At 35.8% G+C, this 22,068-nt stretch overlaps 1 protein-coding gene across 2 annotated transcripts in view; it reads left to right on the top strand.

Moving 5' to 3' along the window:
- The window catches only part of LOC113038422 (teneurin-2), a 226,485-nt gene that overhangs the window by 56,605 nt on the left and 147,812 nt on the right, over positions 1-22,068 (top strand). For both annotated transcript variants that reach the window (XM_026195811.1, XM_026195810.1), the window contains exon 3: positions 3,240-3,515. In XM_026195811.1, coding sequence (XP_026051596.1) covers positions 3,240-3,515 — 276 coding nt within the window. The remainder of the gene's footprint in view (positions 1-3,239; positions 3,516-22,068) is intronic.

Here is a 22,068-nt window from a genome sequence, read left to right as displayed (position 1 = left end):
TAGACAGTCAACTCAAGCACTGAGCAATACACAACAAAATGACCCAAATGACCCGTGCTGCAGCTAAAGGAATCAGGGAAGCTCTCTCTTCCACAGCAGCTATTTTCTCCAGCAGTTCAGTCAAGCGGGTCGACATTATTCAGGGCATGCTGACTGCATCCTCTGTACCCTGATGGTATTGATCTCTGGAGATGGAAAGCACGACTGCTTAGCTTCACAAAAAAGAAAGAAGTGCAACATAGACAATAATGCTCAAAGACCAAAGCATCTGGGATGGAATTCAGAAAGGTCGGAGGATTTATTGAAATAGGTTGACATTTATGAAGTAATATAGGCTTCATTGTGAAGGTCTAGCCTTTTTAGAAGGCATCATTTACAGCAAGACTGTTTGACTTGTGAGAGAGGATTTGTTTCACTAGGAAATGAGAAAAAGGGCCATCCATGAAAAGCCTGGCTATACATGCACACTGGTATTCCGTACAGCAGTGTACAGATGTGAGATTGCTTAATTAGATGTTATGTATATTTTTATGTGTATGTATGTATGTATTTATTTTAGTAATCCTGCATGATTTTAGTAATAATAATTCTGTATAAATAATCTTATCTTTTCTTTTTTTTTCCATTTCCATTTAAAAACATTGTCTCACCGCCGCTGCCTGCTTAATTATATTGCCTAATTGCTTGATATTTTTTTTATTAATTGTTAATTTCATTTGTGGGTTAATTGTAATTACTTCAAATGAAAAATGTAATTTCAGTTAGTCATTTCTATTTTTATTTAGTATATGTAGTAAAGTATAATTTTATACATGGAAAAAAATTATATGCAATCGTTTGATCATTTATTCATTCAGTAAACACACAAATGATAACCTATCCTCTGGTTTTCAGCTGAGAATAGATTGGCAGTAGATTATGTTCTGCCAAATATATCTGTATCATCTGTAAATAAACAGAAAAAAAAAGCAAAAACAATGCTCACCCTGCAAGAACAGTTGATATGTGTTGATAGTTTGCATCATACACTTAGGACTCGCGGGCCCATCCTCTTTGCTCTGTGAACATGAAAATGCGAACATTTGAAATCATTGGGGTTTTGAAACAGCATGCATCCTGTTTTTCCTCTCCTGGAATGTTTTGATGGGACCTCACACTTTTAGCGGGCTGTGTTAACATTTGCATCTCCATCACAGCGGGGCTCTTTGTCAATCAGGGCGTGTCTGAGGCCTGAAAAGAGATGATTGAAGCGAAGGGAGATTTTCATGCATTTTACCAAAATGCTTCACCGTACCTGGCGGCATGCGAAAAATGCTATGTTACCATGGTAACCCCTCCCTCAACAAATGACCTTGCCACTCTCTCTGATTTTAGCACCTGCTGAAAAGCGATATTCACTCTAATGTCCAAGATGTCTGAGTAAAAGGGGGAAATTGCGTCTAAACAGACAAGACGCTCTAGGAGGCTGGGTTTTTGGCCTTTTTTTTATAAAGTATGTCCTTTTGGGAGATTTTTTTTTTCTAGAATGCCTTCTGGCTGTTCAGTTAGACACTATCTCAAATTTACACCTTGGAAGGTTTTTCCCTTTGGAGTAGACACACAACAGCAGGGAGGCAGAGCGCTCCACATGACTTTTCCACACATAAAACCAACCTGGGAGTTTATGAAGCAGGTTTGTTGTGCACGGTGAAACTTTTGCATTGTGTTGCGAGTGAAGTTATTAGATGATGGAAGGACATTCTATTCTTACTCACAGCTTACGTGGAGCTGGCCCCGGTTGCAGTTCGTTACTACGTGTCAGGTATGCCCTGTGTAGGTCTGTGTCTTGGTGCAGGACCAGACTCTTTCCCTAACACCTCCTGCTCCTATTTTAATCCTTGTGTGTCCTCTATTCTGTTCTCCCTCATTAACTATTGTGTCGTGCAATCATAATATGTGGATGTGCACTGTGCTTTTTCCCCATATTTGTGCAAAATTCAACTCTTCAATTGGTTGTTCTTGCAATTTCTCTTCAACCTGCCGAGTAGTTCAATGCAAAGCCCATTCAGCATAATGTTTTTAGCTACTTATGAAATTATTATTAAATATTGGTGGTTTCCTGCTTTGCATCGCTCGAATGTAATAGTGAGTCATTATTTTGAAGTCATTAATTGCTGTGGTTTTATGCAGCGCACAGATTTATGGATCGTCCTCATTCACGAATAAGCTTGTCCTTTTAATGTTTACCTCATTAATGCATAGTCGTTCCCTTATTAATTCATATGCAAATTAAATGAATTCATAAATCTAAGCTGATAGAGAGACCCGTAAGTGTTGTAAAATTAATATATACTATACGAGATAAATTAATATATACCTCAACACACTGGACTTCTTAAAAGTTCATTTAAAGGCTTAGCTTAAAAGCATGAAATCTGTTAAAACTAAATAATAAAATCAACATTTTCTGTGTGTGAATGTATTTACAGTACTAAAATCAAATTAAATTCATTAATGTGACTTTAGTTAGTTTACTTTTTATTATATAACTCATAGTTTATAATTAAAAAATATATAAATACACACGCACACCGACACACACATCTATACTATATATATATATATATATATATATATATATATATATATATATATATATATAATTGCGTTTTTTGTTTATTAGCAAATGGCTGTAAAATAGCATTGTATAGTGTAATAGTATTATATACACTGTAGTTTGATTTAAAAACATGGAAAAATAATAAGTAATACTAATAGAAAAAAATACTCTAGTAATGTATGTCTCTTTGTTTGTGTGTTTAGGTGTGAACCTGCAGTTCAGTATACATTTTTACATATTATGTTTCTATTTTATGTTTGTTATTTTTCCCCCAAACAATTTTGCTTTAGAATCGAAAGTTTTTGCAAAGGGTGTTCTCATAGCTGTAAAAATAGCCAATAGTCTTTAGGCCAGTTCAGACTGATCAGACAAAACCTGACGAACGTGTCTGCTGCCATTTGTCGACGTCTGTTGCTGCGGTGTGAATTGGCCTTTTATTTTACTGTAACATAATTTACATTCATTCCTTTCAATGCCTTTCTGAATACAGATGACTGGGAGAATACAGATCTAAAATTAATGTACATACATACAGCAAAGCAAGTTCATAGTCAGAGTCATCCAGCTCTTTAAGGAGTCTGGGATGCCTTGCAGCACTCTTTCTTGTTTTCGTGCATTAATACTTGTATTCTCATTACAGGGAGCTTCGCATTGGCAGATCTGGGCATGTGCGAGCCTCCTCCATCATCTACTGTATATTGTTCCGATATAAGCCTGCTGCAGGACAGATACGGTCTGAACGCCGGATCCGATGCTGACTCGGACCCCGAGGGGGTCATGACCCCTGAGCGTGCCGTCCAACTGTGGAGTGGGCAGCCCCTGAAGTCCCGCCGCAGCTCTTGCCTGTCCAGCCCCGACCACTCGGTTCTCACTCTCACCGACTCTGAAAACGAGCACAAGACTGATGAAGAATCAGGTAGGATAGAGAGAGAGAGAGAGAAACACTTGGGTGTAGAGAAATGAAACAAATGAAGAGACAAATGAAAAGGCACTGATGATTGGAGATTTATCAGAAGGGTAGTGCATCTAAATTAAGTGGAAAATCTGTAATTTGGTTAGACATTAGTTCCGACAACGAATGCCGGTGTAATGAGACATCTAAATGAAATGTTCTCATTCTCCCAAAGGCCTTCAGTCTTTTTTGGGGGGTGAAATTGAGCATATGAATCATTGAATAAGGACTATTTATATGATTCCCAACACTTAGGCGTCAATATGTCTAAAGCTGTAGCATTTTCTAAATACTGCATTCACAGTGCTGGCGGGATCAAAGCGATTTACAAACCAAAGAGGAATCATCTCAATGCCTGCAATCTCAAGTGGCATTTCTCTTTGATATAACGAGATTTTACTGCAACTAACCAGCCTCTCTAACTTGCCAATGCCAAGTATCAAATTATGAATTTATCTGATTATCAGGTCTTATTTATAAAATGTTTTTCGCTGACTGTTGAACTGACACAGTTGAAGCTTCTTCTTTCCATAAAACAAGCACCAGACACAAGCATGTAAATTCAGAGACATTCAGTCTTATCAGAAAGATAACTGAAACATAGAGCCCTATTTTAATAATCTAAACGCAAGTGTAAAGCGCACGGCGCAGGTGCACTCAGGCCGCATTTTTGGAATGGGTTGTCCCTATTCTCTTAATGAGTATTGGGCATAATGTTCAATAAACCAATCAGAGTGTCATCTCCCATTCCCTTTAAGAGCGAAATGCAATCGCGCCACGGCGGATCACTATTTACATGGCAGAATTTGTTGGCGGAAAAGCTGAACGCTTCTCAAGCAAAGAAACCGATATGCTCGTGCACGAAGTTAAAGCGCACGAACAGATCATCTACGGGACATGCAGGAATCTGAATCAGAATCAGAAATATATATATGTGTGTGTGTGTGTGTGTGTGTGTGTGTATTGGCACAATTGTTCAATTAATTTGCCAATTTCAATCATCATTATAAGTAGTAATAGAGTGAATTGCAAATAGGTAGCCTAATTCTAATACATGCAATGACTATCCATCATTACATTTGTATATTTATGTAGCATACACAATAATATTATTTTACACTGTAGTACTTTTGTTTTTTAATATTTCGCATGTTTGTGTGATGCGCATCCGTGTGTGTAATAAGCAAAGTCAACACGCAGTGTGGACCCGCAAATAGCTCCTTAAAATAGCAATACACCAGTAATGCACCTGAACACACATCCTTTTTAGACCAGCACAGCCATTGGCGCACAAATGGGCACAAATGCATTTGCTAATTAAATGACGTGGCGCTGGACGAGAAAATGTGAACAGCGCTGGACTGAACCTAGCAAACACACATTGCGCCGGGTGTTTAATAGTCACTAGACACTAATCTCATGAAAAAGATTATCTTAAGATCATTCTTCATTTTACACATTTAGTTTTAGGGCCTAGTTGTAGTTTTCGTATATATTTCATGGAAATGTCCATTTAATTATATATATGTTGTGCAATATTAATTAGTTTTTGTTCATTATATAGTACATGGATTGAAATTACATAGTTGTATTTGATAAGGATAATATTTTAATAAAAAATAATATAAACATGCATAACCATTTATAAACAGTAATGTTTACTGTTAAATAGTTTGGGGTCAAGATTTTTATTTTTTTAAAGTACGAATTATATTCAGCAATGATGCACTTAAAGCTGCAGTCGGTAACTTTTGACGCTCTAGCGGTTAATAAACAGAACTGCTTGCGTGTTGCGGAAGGACATCGTAGCCGGAACTACTTCTCTCTGTTTATGTCTATGAAGAATCACAAAGGTACTGGATTACTCCGCCATGGTACCCCTGAAGCAATCTAAAATAGTCCGAATATAAACACTTATTATAGGTGTACCCTAGTGATTCAGGACAAGCTAAAAACACAGTTTGGAAAATGGATTCATTGTGTACTCGCTTATTATATACATTTTGTGTACTTTGAACACAAAAACAGTTATGGACCGCAGCTCTGATTGGTTGTTTCTTACTGGGAGCGGTAAGAAATTGACACTTTCCACTAATAGGGTTTAAACTGGAGTCCTGTGACTTAAATCAATACAATTTTAAACAGATCAGATGTTAGACAAAATCAGATCACAAAATTTAAATAAGATTATATGTAGTTATTAACAGAATAATCATTTATTTGCGTTAAATTTGTGTTAAGTGTTTTACTGTTTTGTTGCATTAGGTGTAGAACATTGCATTGTGCACATTTTAACATTAAGTTATGGATACAGCTCATTAATCTCATATTCATGTATAGAATGGGTTCGAGTGAGCTGATTAGCAACAGCTCTTGCAAATTAAGAGAGGCAAAACATATTATTTGAATATATTTTGTGATCATTTTGTAAACATTTTTCAAATTTACTCAGTGATATCAAAGATAAAGTAAAATCAAAAAGCAACCTTTTTTTGTTAGTGCTTGTAAAAAAAAAAAAACTGCAGGTTTTCCAAAATGTTGAGATTAGAGTTGCACGCCTCTGAAAGGCTTTTATTGCACACAGAAAATAAGAAGAAAAGGAAGTGAATAGAGCAGAAGTGTTAAGGGAGGAGATGTGAAACTCCAGGGGGTCCTAACAGAAAAGGAGCAAGACTTTCTTTTTGAGGTGAGCGTGTGTGAAGAAAGGGGAAGTAGATCTAGAGGGTTGAATGCAGGCAGTCATCGTTCAAAGCCAGCCCAGCTATGCTGCTCCACTCTTGGACATCAAGGCCACTACATGCATTAATGGAAGCAGGTTGTGCAAAGGAAAGGCACAATGCGGGATTTATGATACCTGCGGCGAGATGCAATAAGCACCAGGTGCTTCTCATCATGCACTGCCAGCAGTGTTCCAGTTTTGTTCGCCTTCTTCTAGTGACATGCTTCTATTGTGAGCCTTCACATGTGCTGGTGGTATGAAAGACAGGAAAATGATGGCGATGTTGATAAGGGGAATTGGGTATTGGGCATTGAGTACTGCTTATCTCTCACACAGTCAGAGGATTTAACATGGGAAATTGACACGTTCCACTAATAGGTTTAAACTGGAGTCCTGTGACTTAAATCAATACAATTTTAAACTATCAGATGTTACACAAAATTAGCTCACAAAATATAAATAAGACTATATGTAGTTATTTACAGAATAATCATTTATTTGTCAAGTTCAACAAATCAAATTGACTAAAGTGTTCACCCAAATATGAAAATTCTGTCATTAATTACTCACTCTCACGTCGTTCCAAACCTGTGGGACCATTGTTCATCTTCGGAACACAAATTAAGATATTTTTATAAAATCCGAGAGCTTTCTGACCCTGCATAGACAGCAAAGCAACTTCCAAGACAAGAAAGGCAGAAGGGACAGCGTTAATGTGACATCAGTGGTTCATACGTAAAGGTCTGAAGCTACTAGAATACTTATAATACAAAAATAGTGACTGTTCATTTTGTTTGTTCATTTATATATAGATTGACCTCCTAAAGGGGATGAAAATGAAAAATTCACAATTAATCACCCTTGGTGGAAAAGTACAAATTTTACTTAATTTTTTTATAGGTATAAGCCATGTACCATTTTTGTTGAAAATGCCAATGACTGCTACACCCCTTGGGGTTTTTCATAGTATCTTTGGTGTGTCTTTGAAGGAAGGGACTTTGAGTCTTTTTGTTTGGAATGGTGGTTGATGACACTGCCACTGAAAACCTCTTGAGACTGCAGCGAAAGACTCATTAAACTCAGACATTAAAAACAGTAAAAAGCGATGCTTCTGCAGCAGTGCTTCATTTGAAAAGATCAACTCCTCCATCGCTTTTGCCCTTTCTTTCAAATGTAAGCATATGAACAATATGGACAGGTTCCAGAACAGAAAACAGTTTTGAGAGAATGACAGTTTATACAATAGATATAAGGAGTAAAAATAAATCTGGATGAATTTGTGCTAGTTCAACAGAGATTATCACTTAAAGGGGTCATGACGTTGCTAAAAAACACATTATTTTCCACATAATGTACATTATTGCTCCTCTGTGTCCCGTCTTTCTGAAACGCCTCAATTTTTACAAAACTCATTGGGTCTCATTCACTAAATATGCGTAGGCACAGATTTTTGCGTGAAATGTGCGAACGGACGTTTTCACAAATAAATCATGATTCATCAAAAACTTTCGTACAAATTTTTTTTCTAAATATATGAAAAGATTCAAGAACAACTTATACCACACGTACGCAATAATCATGTACAAACGGGGGCCTTATAAGCATTTGTTAAGAACCCTATATAATTAGATGTTATTGCTAAATTATAATTACAGTTCCAATTTTATATATATATATATATATATATATATATATATATATATTAGAGGTCCAAACAACAATCACCTGATCTATCCTTATATAATTGGTGATTAATGTGTCTCATCTTGTGTTTAGTTATAGGCATGGCACACTTGGTACTGCTTGAAGACATCGAGGCACTTGCTCTAAGGAGAGAGCGCGTCTTTAGAGAGCGCACAGATATGTTCGCGGAGAGTGACGAATGGCTGTTCAGTCGCTTTAGGTTGCCCAGAGAAGTCCTCATTGATTTATGCAACTCACTGGAACCACACCTAAGCCAGATCACTAACCACTCTCACCCTATACCACCTTATCTCCAAGCCTGTGTTTAACCCATGCTTCCTTTTTACCTGTGGCCGTTATGCCAGTGGATACACTTTTAAATAACAAATAATTTTTCCTGGCTTCCACCTACGACAGCAAAACCTCACGTTCATTATCGTTAAAGTTATTTTTCTTTGTCTTTTGTTTCGGTGCCATAATTGTCTTTCTCTGTACAAGTGCCTCGTTTTGGAAAGCCCTTATATGGAGCTGGTTTGGGCGTGAATTATGCTAATTACTGACCTCGTGCACGCGGGCGCTCATTTAGAAGACTCCAAATTCACTAACAGAAGAACGAGTTTAAGAACAAGCTCATGTGCGTACGCACGTGTTGTGAATTAGGTGGAAAGTTCTCGTGAGAAGTTCAAATGTGCGTATAAATAAGAAAATTGTACACAAAAATTAGTGAATGAGACCCATTGTTCTGAAAAAGCGAGGTCTAAGCTGATTGGCTGGCTATCCAGTACTCTGTGAATGGCTGAATACCTCAAGCATGAAATATTACGAGAAATGTTACGCCCCTTAACATACTGTCCATTATTTGTCAGAACACCGGTGCAATGAGACAAAACCAATACCAATTTCAAATGAGGCATTTGTTACATCCTGTGGGGAAATTACTGATTCTAATGACTTAAACTGACTTTTTACGCATTGCATATTGTACCGCGTTAACATAATACCATATATGCATTTGTGATCGTAGAAATGACAAACAACAAGTGCTCCTCTACACTACTTAAACCTTGTTTTGAATCATCAGTGTCAAATTTTTTAATATAAAAAAGGTACTTACAGTTTGTGAGTCAGAAGCACCTTGCAGTGTCCTTGCTAAGTTGGAACATTATAGGCTAATCTGCAGGTAGAGGAAACAGTCCTCCATAAACTGCATTGCACAATGTCACACACTGATGTATTTCCTCAGCGACCAGCATGGATCAGCTCTAGGCTAATGAAGTGGATATCGTCGTCAATTAGAAAGCCAAGCAAAGTAGTTTTGCTTTTACAACGAAACACACAGCATCTCCACAACACGGGGAGACAGCGAGAATAAAAGTTAAGCCTTCTTTCTTTGCGTAAACATTTGGGCGGTGTTATGCCAATTTTCCCACACGGTGACATAGACATGTGGGGGCATGTTTAAACAAGGTGTTTTAGGTGTGGGCGTGGACAAGTCCTAACTTTTATAAAGTATATCCTTTTGGATTTGAGGCTTTAGTCTTTGCAACTTTTCATATTTTCTTTATGCACCAAGAGCTTGTAACACTCCAAAGAAAAAAGAATAATTGAAATCGCATCATATGACCTCATTAAATGTTAGCCAGGTGAAGTCTTTTGCTCGTCTTTGCCTTCTTCAAAGAATGAATCACCACTTACACAGTGTTCCACTCAATCAAACTTCTTTTAAACCTATAATTAAATCTTTTCTCTATTTCCGCACTCACTCAGAAAGCTGCATCTTTAAATAATCTTCATTCATACATGAGCATTAAACTGATACAAAGTGACAGTTAAGGCTTTTATAATGAAATGCTTCTATTGTTAACTTTCTGTTCATCAAAGTATCTGAAAAAATTATGGTTTCCACAAAAAATATAATGCAGAAAATCTGTTTTCAACATTGATATTAATTAGAAATGGTTCTTGAGCACCAAATCAGTTCATCATTTGACACAAAACAATTGAGTGATGCTGTTGAAGATCGAGCTTTGCCATCATTAAAACTTACATTTAACATTTTAAAATTCATTACAATAGAAAACAGCTATTTTAAATTATAATCATTTTTTACATTATAGCTATTTTTTTACTGATCAAATAAAAAACATCTTCCCTTCCTCAAAGAATGAATCACCATAAACACAATTTCCCACACAATCGAACTTCTTTTACTGCCTTAATTACATCTTTTCTCTATGGTCCACACCCACTCAGATGGCTGCTTCTATGAATAATCTTTATCCATACATGAGCATCTGCTTTGTGTCCAGCTGTGTTTGTAATTAGCACACAAGCAACAAAGCGATGTGTTTTCATAGCCACCTGCCGTCTCACAATCTTGGTGACACAAGTTCTTCACTCGGTTAATAGACAATATCCATTTCAAAAAGTAGAAGTTGAGTTTGATGCACGTTTGGGCTGTGGGCGGCATCGGTGGCCTTGTTGCCATTGTTACAGACATTAACCGTAGCATCGGCATGTGAACACGTTGGGAGCAGCGTGATGTTTCTCAGAAGAATTGTTCGCATTGTTTCCACCGCTGCTCTGAGCCACGCAGAGCAGCCCACTGATCTTTGTTTTTCTCTTTCTTCTCCATTCTGAGCTTCCCTTTCAGAGCCACAGGCAGAAATTGAATCCCTCTGTCCTAAACTCCACCCTTTCTCCTGCCTACTGAGACTGGAGTCCACTTCAAGTCTGTGTGTGTTACTGTCATGCACCAATGTTTAAGAAAAACAAAGTTTCTCCATTTGTGTGTGTATTTGTGTACATTGAAATAAACGGAAACCCAGCAGGACTCCGACCACTAATGCATTCCCACCGTGGGAGCTAATTAAAAGGGATGGCGAGAGCTGGATTTGATCAAGAGAATGCTGGGTGACTAGTCACAGCAGTGAGTCCTGAGGCGCCGTGTTCAGCCACCGTGTGTGTGAAGAGCGTGGCATGATGATATGATAAAGACGGCACCTTCAGGCAACACTTACACTCATTACCACTCGCTTTTGTTGGCATTCACGGGTCAACTCTCAGCGTCAAAGACATGCCCGGGCAAACTTTCCTGGGCTCCCTTTCGCAAGTCTCTTCGCTCAGATCTGCCTGTCTTCTGTTGTTCGCTGAGCCTTGGTTACTTTTACAGACAGTGGGTTCATGTCACTGGCAGATTACAGCTAAATGATTAGAGAAGGAGCCCTCATTAAAATGCCACAGTTTGCTCGTGGCGCTGTTCGCACTCTTTTAAGTTCTCATGGTGTACTGTCACACAGCTTGCACTGAGGCCATTAACTAGTGTAAGGACACAAACTCCAGCTCTTGGGAGTCATTGCGCATATTATGAGAACGTGTAGCAAAATCAACTGTGAAATCTGAAAACAAAGTTTGGCCAAAGATGATTGCATAATAAGTGTGCAGATTAACCTCCTGATGCATGAATTATTAAGTCACAAAGGCAAACAAATGTTTCTGTTTGCTTTAAAACAAGAATATCATAATTGACAGTTCTCATTATAAACTCGTTGCTTATTAGCATGCATATTATTAACACATTGGCTTGTAAAGCACATATTGTGCATGACCATCTATTCTACATACCTAATCCTACCCAATGCCTAAACTTAACCACTGCCTTACTAACTATTAATACGCAGCAATTTAGGAGTTTATTGATGCAATAGTAGTAGTTAATGGTTTGTTAATAGTGAGAACTGTACCTTAAAATAAAGTGTGATCAAAATACTTCTAAATCTAAGTGTAACCTACTTTTTAAACTAATGTTAACAAAGCCAAACCACTTCCATCAGCTATATTGAAGTTTTATCATAAATCAACAAAATTACATATAAAGAAATCAGAGTTATGCAGAAGGTCAAAGGTGATCGCTCATTGTTCTTTCAATTGAACGCTGAATGCTTAAAATGCGGTCACACTTTATTTTAGGGTCCAATTCTCACTATTAACTAACCATTAACTATTGCCTCAATTAACTCCTTATTTGCTGCTTATTAATAGTTTATAAGGTAGTTGTTAAGTTTAGGGTATTGGGTAGGATTATGGATGTCATGCATTATATGTACTTTATAAGCACTAATAAACAGCCAATATGTTAATAATAGACGTGCTAATAAGCAACTATATATTAGTGCGAATTGGACCTTATACTAAAGTGTTACCAAAAATGCCTTTAAAAGGTCTGTCCACTGTTGTAGAGACATAGTCTACTGTTAAAACCAAAAATCAGTGATGAATTCATTAGGCGATGTGGAACATTTGCTCATTTCCAGAACATCTCTGGCATGTAATTAAAGTGTCTGAATAAAGAGCATGAAGATTATCTACAATTATGAAAACTAGGGAATCTGCAGGATTTTTCTCCTTTTCTGTTGGTGTTGGTGGCAGAAATAAAACCATTTCGCCATTGACGCCCAACTCCCAACTCGTCGTTTCTTAAAGCGAAAAAGGAAGTGAATACTGAAATTGAAGACAGTTAGCTTTTTAATGAACACCCCACTCCGAATATGTCTAGTAACAGGTATGTCAACAACTAGAGGTTTTAAAGACCTTTCGAGGAGCTTTGGTTTCCATGACAACAGGTGAAACCAAATGGGTAGGTCAGCAGTGAGTGTGTGTGCTGTGTCTGGTTGGTGTGCGAAAGTGTGTTTGTATGTTTTTGGGATAATTTATAATGTTTATTTGAAGATTCTGACTTTGGGGTTATAAAATTAATGTTCCATTTAAAAAAAAATACAAAGTGTTTGTTAGTGTTGTTGTGTGTAAAGGTCAAATAAGCTATTACGGTTATAATGATCCAGAAAAGCACACAATTTAAATGAATCCAATATATACAAAATTAATGAACCCATTTTTTTATTTTTTTTTACCAAGCATATCATTGACTGTGTAATCCTTATTCTTTCAGTGTGTGGTGGACAGGGTTGTTGAGTTTGGTCTTTCCAGACCTGGCAGGGTTGACATTTGAAATGAATCTGTCACACTAGTTTTGATTAGCGTTCAGCTATTTTCTTTCATATGGCAAAAAATTAATTCTCAGTTTTCCCATTTGTCCAATTCAAGATTACGATTTTGTTTTTCTTCCTTCATTTTTCAATCAGCTTAAGAATGTAAACTCAATATGATTTAAGTTTCTATAAATTAACCGTCTAGTTCTATTCCATGTGCATCACACATGAAGTTGTCAACATGGTGTACATGTAAAATTTACTTGTTAAATATCTTTGCAGAAAAGATTGAATTATGAATCCTCATACTGTATTGTACAAACGTGTCTTAAACATATTCATGTATATTATTGAAATAGAATGCTTAAATTAGAATAATATTAAAAACACTTAAAATGAAAAAAAAAAGACTAAAAGTATAACACCAGTAAACTTTTACTGACATTAAATGTTTTGTAAAAACAAACAACAGCCGCTTTCCAGCATGTCGAGATATCTTCTGATGTTCCTTTATGTTTATTTCACATTATAACTAGTAAACTATAAGAGATGATCGGTTCACGTGCCGCTTGAACTGAAGAGCTACAGCAATCTGTCACGACACATTAAAGAGCCACAAACAAGTATTTATTGTTTGAATTTTTGAAAAAAACAAAAGCTGAAATGAAAAATGGAAAGCTGAGACTTTGTTTCATAGCTAAAGTAACCTGCTCTGTCATGCCTGTCATCGTGTTGTCAGTTTACTCCTTGCTCCATGGTATATAACAGCTTGAGAACACGATTGATGTGTGGCTTGTCGGACATAGAAACAGTAACGAAGTGGGGGGCGGGTCTTGGCGAAGGCAAGCAGTAATTTATTAAAATAAAATAAAAATCCTCATTTTATCATATCAACTTTTAAATAAGATACAATTTCAAATACGCAAGAAGGTAAAGTGAAAAAGACACAAATATAAGAAGAATCTGGTATGTTGAGGCACAAGGACATTTAAAACAGTAGGCCGATTATTCAAAAAAGTCTAGTTTCTTAATTCTCTCATTTGTTTAGACATTTGCTTGTATAGTTATGCTAGGATCTGTGTATAATAATGTGTGTGTGTTTCTGTGGCACACTATGACATACGTCCAGCGAGACGTTATTCTGGTGCGAGTGTGACCGCTTCTAATGAATCTCTTAATGCTGCTTGTTCCTTCCGATGCTTATCTGTCCCACTTTCACATCATGCTGTTATTTCATGATTGTTTACAATCCATTAGCATTCGCATGGCTCTCAAATAACGCGTGCGCAGCTATTCCATCGTCGCCTCACAAGGAGAAATAGCTGTGACAGCGCTGAACGTTTATTTAACGTGTCGATGGTGGCGGCAAAGAGGTAATTGAGAATTGATTTGACCATAATGGCTTTTCATATGTTCCCTACAGAATGCTGATGCTGCCTGATTAAGCCGTGAGACGGCAATTTGCCACTTAATGGGGTCTGCCCTTGTCCTTTGCACAAGATGAACCGACCGTGTGAGAAGTAGTAATAAAGGGACAGTGTTCAGAGGTGTCATCCGCATCTGAATCATTGTACAGAGCACATTATTGTGGATTAATCTGTTCTCGCTTTTGTCACCTCAAAGCGTTCGCTTTGTAGAGGGAAGTTTCTTAGTTCCAGTTTGCTGCACTAGTTCCAGTTTGCTGTCTCAACAACTGCAGCAAAAGCTGATGATACTAACACCTGAGTACATTCCCTTTGCCTGAAACATGTAAAAGGTGTCCTAACAGTTTTTTAATCAATGCGGAAATGAATGACAACTTTGAGCAATATGTTTAAGTAATTTTAACCAAACACGTTATTTTACTCATAAAACAATAAGTGAATGAGACATGAAAATACAGTGCTATTTCAAACGTCTTATTTTAACTTGGTCAGAAATTTTTAAAGGGGGGTTCAAGGGACATAGGGTGTCTGCACAAAATGAGGAAAGTTTATGTAGAAAGTATATGTATATAATGATTTTAACGTTCACATTTTCTGTATTTGTATTTTGGTATTTTGTATTCACGCTGCAGTCTACTTTCTGAGGAATTATATTACAGCACCGGTATGTCTGCATAGAAAGTAGTTTTATGTCAAATGAAATAAAATAAATACATAAATAAATAAATAAATAAAATAAAGAAAAGTGAGCTATTCTAAAGTAATTATTAAATATGAATTTTTTAACTATTTGCTTTCCAGTGTTATTATTTAAACACTAAGATAAAATAAAAATATTTAATTTAGTCTTTATAATACCACATTATTATTTTTTTATATTTACTATATAGTAAATGGTTGCTTATACATGACAATATAATACTGCCTTTATTCATTATTTTAGTAACCGGTTTCTTGCAAAGGATTCATCATTTTTGAGAGTCATTGGCATTGCAAAGTAAAAAAAAAAAAAAAAAGATCTAGGTCGAGCTATTGTCAGACTCTTTTGGGTACAAATTTATATTAATAATATATCATAGATTAATGTTTAATTAATATAAACTTTAATATAAACTAGTGCTGTCAAAGGATTAATCGTATCCAGTATAAATGTTTTTGTTTACGTAGTATATGAGTGTGTACTGTTTATTATGTATATACAAATACAAACATATGAATATATATATATATATATATATATATATATATATATATATATATATATATATATATATATATATATATATATATATATATATTTAATAAAAATTGTATGTTTATATATTAAATATATTTATATAGAATATAAGATATAAAATATAAATGTTTATAAATGTAAATATTCTCAAAAAATATACTGAATGTTTGGGTATTTATATATACATAATACATAAACACAGTACATATATTATGTAAACAAAAACTTTTATCTTTGATGTGATTAATCATGATTAATCCTTTGACAGCACTTATATAAATTAATATTTAATAAAATAAATAATGGTTTGCAAAGTGATCAGTCTAAAATCCAAGGTGACAGTCATACTGTATATGGCTTTTGTGAAACAGAAGCTGTGTCTGAACATCCTCTTTGGCCATACTACTTTTGGCATGCTGTGTAGTTGCGGAAGTAAGCTAATTCCAGAACTCCTTCAAGACTGTTGGAAGACCATTTCAGGTGACTACCCCTTGAAGCTCATCAAGAGAATGCCAAGAGTGTGCAAAGCAGTAATCAAAGCAAAAGGTGGCTACTTTGAAGAACCTACAATATGACATATTTTCAGTTGTTTCACACTTTTGTTATGTATATAATTCCATATATAATTCCACATGTGTTAATTCATAGTTTTGATGCCTTCATTGTGAATCTACAATTTTCATAGTCATGAAAATAAAGAAAACTCTTTGAATGAGAAGGTGTGTCCAAACTTTTGGTCTGTACTGTATATATATATATATATATAAATATATATAAATATATATATATATATATATATATATATATATATATATATATATATATATATATATATATATATATATATATATAAATAAATATATATATATATATATATATATATATATCCATATATACCCATATATATATATGCTCACAGCAGCATGTCAGTGAATCTATTGACAGTATAGTCCACACTTACTCTGAAGCAGCAGCCATGATCTAATCCGCCAAGTCCAAATACATAAAAACACAGTTATAGTTATTTACATAATAAAACTATTCAGAGAGTTATCATGAAATTATGAAATTCCATAAACTAATTTCTGTTCATTATAAAAAAAAAAAAAATAGCAGGTCATGCAATAACAGACTGAGTAAATAATATGTGCTGGTGGTGCAATGCTCTGTTGATCTGTTCTGTTTGCGTGTTGCATTCATCAGGTTGCCTCATGCATAGACACACAGTAATTACAATTTCTGTGCTTACATGCTTTAGTCTAAACATACATTTCCTTTTTGTTGTTGTTGCATAAATTATGTTTCTGGTGCAGTCATCAGATGCTTTCTTTGTACAGAAGCACACTGAACTGAAATAAATCCAAAGCAATATGCTTGGCTTTTTAAATGTTACCTCAATATGGACATCCTTAACACTCAAGACGGGGTTTTCTTTATCTTGTTACTTTGATTTTCAAGGTCTTTTATATTTTAGTTTGTTCTCATTTGTGTTTGTGTTCACAACATTTGTTGTTTTTATCATTTGCTTTACTTTTACTTTGATTTCATTCTTCATTACAAGCATACTTTGATGACGAGGATGAAGATCTGTTTGGTGATTACTATTTCAGTAAGTTACCATATGTTCAGTGTTTTCTTGTGTTTCTTGTGTTTGCTGTGTATTTTGTTCATACAGTATATACAGTATGTTTTGTTCATATATATACAGTGCCGTGAAAAGGTTTTTGCCCCCTCCCTGTTTTTGTTGTTGTTGTTGTTGTTGTTTTTTTGCATATTTGTCACACTTAAAAGATTCAGATCATCAAACAAATGTTAATATTACACAAAGATAATGCAAGTAAATACAAAATGCAGTTTTTAAATTATGATTTCATTTATTAAGAGAATAAAACTGTCCAAACCTACCTGGCCCTAAGTGAAAAAATATTTCCCCGCTCCTGTTAAATCATGAAAGAACTGTGATTAACCACAATATTTTATAAAGCTTAGTTAAATTTTACTAGCCACACTCAGGCCTAATTACTGGCAGAAGCTGCTGAATCAAGAAATTAAATAGAACCTGTCTGACAAAGTGAAGCATGCTTAAAGATCGCAACATCATGTCACAATATAAAGAAATTCAAGAACAGATGAGAAACAAAATAGTTGACATGTATCAGTCTGGAAAGGGTTATAAAGCTATTTCTAAGGCCTTGGGACCCCAGCAAACTTGGCACAGTTGTGAACCTTCCCAGGGGTGGCCGGCCTACCAAAATTAATCCAAGAGCACAACGACGACTCATCCAGGAGGTCATAGAAGAACCCAGAACAACATCTAAAGAAGTGCAGGCCTCGCTTGTCTCAATTAAGGTCAGTGTTCATGAAACAACAGTAAGAAAGAGACTGTGTAAAAAGGGCATCCATGGGAGAGATCCAAGGCAAAAGAAAGAACACAAAGGCTCGTCTCACATTTCCCCCCAAAATATATTGATTATCCCCAATACTTTTGAACAAATATTCTGTGGACTAATGCGACAAAAAAAAAAAAGAATTAAGTTTTGGAGTTGCCAAGTCAAAAGTCCTGAATTAAATCCGATTGAGATGCTTTGGCATAACCTTTTAAGGGGTCATATATATGTAAAAAAAAAAAAAAAAACATTATGTTGTGTATTTGATGTAATGCAATGTTTTAATGCAGTTTAAAGTTCACCCAAACATTTTAATTATGTCATTAATAACTCACCCTCATGTCGTTCCAAATCCGTGAGACCTCCGTTTATCTTTGGAACACAGTTTAAGATATTTTAGATTTAGTCCGAGAGCTCTCAGTCCCTCCATTGAAACTGTGTGTACGGTATACTGTCCATGTTCAGAAAGGTTAGAAAACATCATCAAAGTAGTCCATGTCACATCAGAGGGTCAGTTAGAATTTTTTGAAGCATCGAAAATACATTTTGGTCCAAAAATAGCAAAAACTATGACTTTATTCAGCATTGTCTTCTCTTCCGTGTCTGTTGTGAGAGAGTTCAGAACACTGAAGTGTAGTGATATCTGGTTCACGAACGAATCATTCGATGTAACCGGATCTTCTTGAACCAGTTCACCAAAGCGAACTGAACCGTTTTAAACGGTTCGCATCTCCAATACACATTAATCCACAAATGACTTAAGCTGTTAACTTGGATCTTCTTGAACCAGTTCACCAAAGCGAACTGAACCGTTTTAAACGGTTCGCATCTCCAATACACATTAATCCACAAATGACTTAAGCTGTTAACTTGGATCTTCTTGAACCAGTTCACCAAAGCGAACTGAACCGTTTTAAACGGTTCGCATCTCCAATACACATTAATCCACAAATGACTTAAGCTGTTAACTTGGATCTTCTTGAACCAGTTCACCAAAGCGAACTGAACCGTTTTAAACGGTTCGCATCTCCAATACACATTAATCCACAAAATGACTTAAGCTGTTAACTTGTTTAATGTGGCTGACACTTCCTCTGAGTTCAAACAAACCAATATCCCGGAGTAATTCATTTACTCAAACAGTACACTGACTGAACTGATGTGAAGAGAGAACTGAAGATGAACAGCGAGCCGAGCCAGATAACAAACAAAAGATTGACCCGATTTGCAACTTTACAGATCTTCTTTATGCACCAAGATCTTGTAACACTCCAAAGAGAAAGGAATCGCATTTAAATCAAAATTTAATTCGCATTATATGACCCCTTTAAACAGTCCATTCATGCTCGAAAATCCTCCAGTGTGGCTGAATTAAAACAATTCTGCAAAGAAGAGTGGGCCAAAAATTCCTCCACAGCAATGTGAAAAACTCATTGCCAGTTATCGGAAATGCTTTATTGCAATTGTTGCGGCCAAGGGTAGCACAACCAGTTATTAGATTTAGGGGACAATTACTTTTTCATGTAGTGCCAGGCAGGTTTGGACAGCTTTTTTTCCTTAATAAATGAAATCATCATTTTAAAACTGCGTTTTGTACCTACTCTGGTTATCTTTGTGTAATATTAAAATTTGTCTGATGATCTGAACCCATTAAGTGTGACAAATATGCTAAAAACTTTTAGATATATATATGGTAACACTTTAGAAGAGGTAACACTTGTTAACTATTAACTACAACATTTCTCTCAATAAATTCTTAATTCACTGCTTATTAATAGTTAGTAAATTAGTTGTTAGGTTTAGGTATTGGGTAAGATTAGGGATGTAGAATAAGGTCAAGTAGAAAAAGGCATTAATATGTTCTTAATTAGCCCTAATACATGGCTAATATTCCAATGATATTCATGCTAATAAGCAACTAATAAGTGTTACCATATATATGTATTTATAAATATTTTTTTTAAAAGCGTTTTGAGTGTAAAGGGAATCACTGGTCCCAAAAAACATATTTCGTTCAGCCACCAAATCTGATAATAAGCCAGATTTCTTTTAATGAAATTTCAGACTTTTAAGCTATTAGCAGGAACACTACAAATTGGATGGGCTGCAGCTTTTTAAGAAAGCTTTTGTTTAAAAATTGTGTTTTTGTGTCAGGAGAATTCCCTTCTTCAGATCACCTCTTAAATGTTCATTTCTATCCCTGTTGAGAGCTCTAGTCACAGGCTGACAGATTGCTGCCTTCATCATAAAGCTCTCATTAGAAACTTCATTAATCACAATGCCTTAAACAAACCCAAGGCCAATTAGCCTCTCGTGGCATAAAGCCAGTCTCTTCAGTCCATTTCTCTCAATAACATGAGTAACTGTCTTTGAAAAAGTCCTTTTATTTACTTTTTAAGACAATATTTAAACCCTGAAAGGCCTATCTTACCCATGTGAGTGTGTGTGAAATTATGTAATTTTATATTTTTAGTGAAATCAAATATTTGACTTTCTAAACACGTATGCTCACCCGTCATTCTTCTATTAATAAAACAGTCTTTTCCCTTTTTTAAATTCAATCTTCGTTTTCTCATATTTGAACAAACTTCACATCTATCTTCAATATCAATTGATATAATGATTTTCAAAATGAGTGTGAATGAGGTCAGAAATAAAATCTGTTTATAATGGTGTCCATGGTTCGCACTCAACTATGAAGCGATAGTCTTATTAGTCCCCCTTATAGAGTGCACATAAGTGTAGTGGTTTCTCAGGAAGATTTAAAGAAACACCTGCTGCTTGCATTGTCAAACCAGCAATTTCCTCGAAACCGTATTAAGTTAACTTCACAGAATGCCCTTGTCGGCTGCCAACAGTCATCATTTACTAGAAGGAAAGATGCCGTCTGGAATGATGACACTTGCGACGTGCGAAGACGTGATAAATGCTTGTGCTGAGAAATATGGGAAATGAAGTGAGGGCTGCAAGATCCAAACAATCTGTGTATGAGCACACTATACTTCCCCAACAGTGGTTATTTTAGAGTTGTCCACCAGCATTGACCGAATATGACCTTACTAAAAAATTTTAGCTTTTAAAATATAAAAAAAATCTATGAAGAAATGGAGCCGCAGGCCATCTTGCATTGATTATGAATAGCTGGAGAAATGTATAAAAGGGCCAATGAAGTAGAGTTTCTTTACTGCATACTGACTAATGTACCATGCGATTCACTCATTGATTATAGCTTATTATTATTGTTTCATATATAAAATAGTTTTTCTGTCACTCAGATATCCTGCTCCCTTTTCTTGCTCTTAAGCTTACAGACAGTCCGTGTATTCAATCCCAAAGGTCATATGAAATAATAAAAGCAGGGCTTGCGTGACATGCTTCACGTTCATTCTGCCCCAGTGTTATTGCCCTGGCAGCACATTAAAGTGGGCATACGGATGGCTCTGGAGCTGCACACGGGCCACAACTACATCCGACTCCAAACCAGAGAAAACATTCATTTGTGGGTTTAAATCTGTAGAAGGTTACGTAACGTCTAAATATTCTATTTTGATATTTGCGCATTCGCCACCGTCGCTTCCACACTTAAAGGGAGGAAAAAACAGTGCAACATCATGCGTGGATGATGACACCTCAATGTGTCATGAATGAAATGCAAAACAAGTCGAGGCTTTTCTTTTAACCCGCACGCACTGTGCCAGATATGAAATCAGCTGTCAGTGGGGCTGTTTGTAGAGAGGAGCTTATTGGGTTTATTCTGAGAACTTGAGTCGCTGACTTTTTATTTGCTTGGAGTATAGACTGCAGAGGAAGAACCACAATGGCTTAAATGTTGGCCGAGAATGAGAAAATGTTGTTTAAAGAATATCACATTTGAAGTATGTGTGAACCGGAAGTTACGGCTTTACTTCCGTTTTTAAGCAATACTGAGAAAACGGAATATTGCATGGAGAGTGGGGCTTGATTTTAGAGCATCTCTAAAGAGCTTGCAGCACACTGATGGTTGGAAGGGAGTGATTACATGTTCACATTTAGACTGAAGATTATGAAGATTTCTTTATTTTCCTGTGGATTAACTTGCA

Source organism: Carassius auratus, chromosome 21 (assembly GCF_003368295.1).
Source record: "Carassius auratus strain Wakin chromosome 21, ASM336829v1, whole genome shotgun sequence".
Taxonomy (NCBI): domain Eukaryota; kingdom Metazoa; phylum Chordata; class Actinopteri; order Cypriniformes; family Cyprinidae; genus Carassius; species Carassius auratus.
This window is presented reverse-complemented; position numbering and strand designations above follow the sequence as displayed.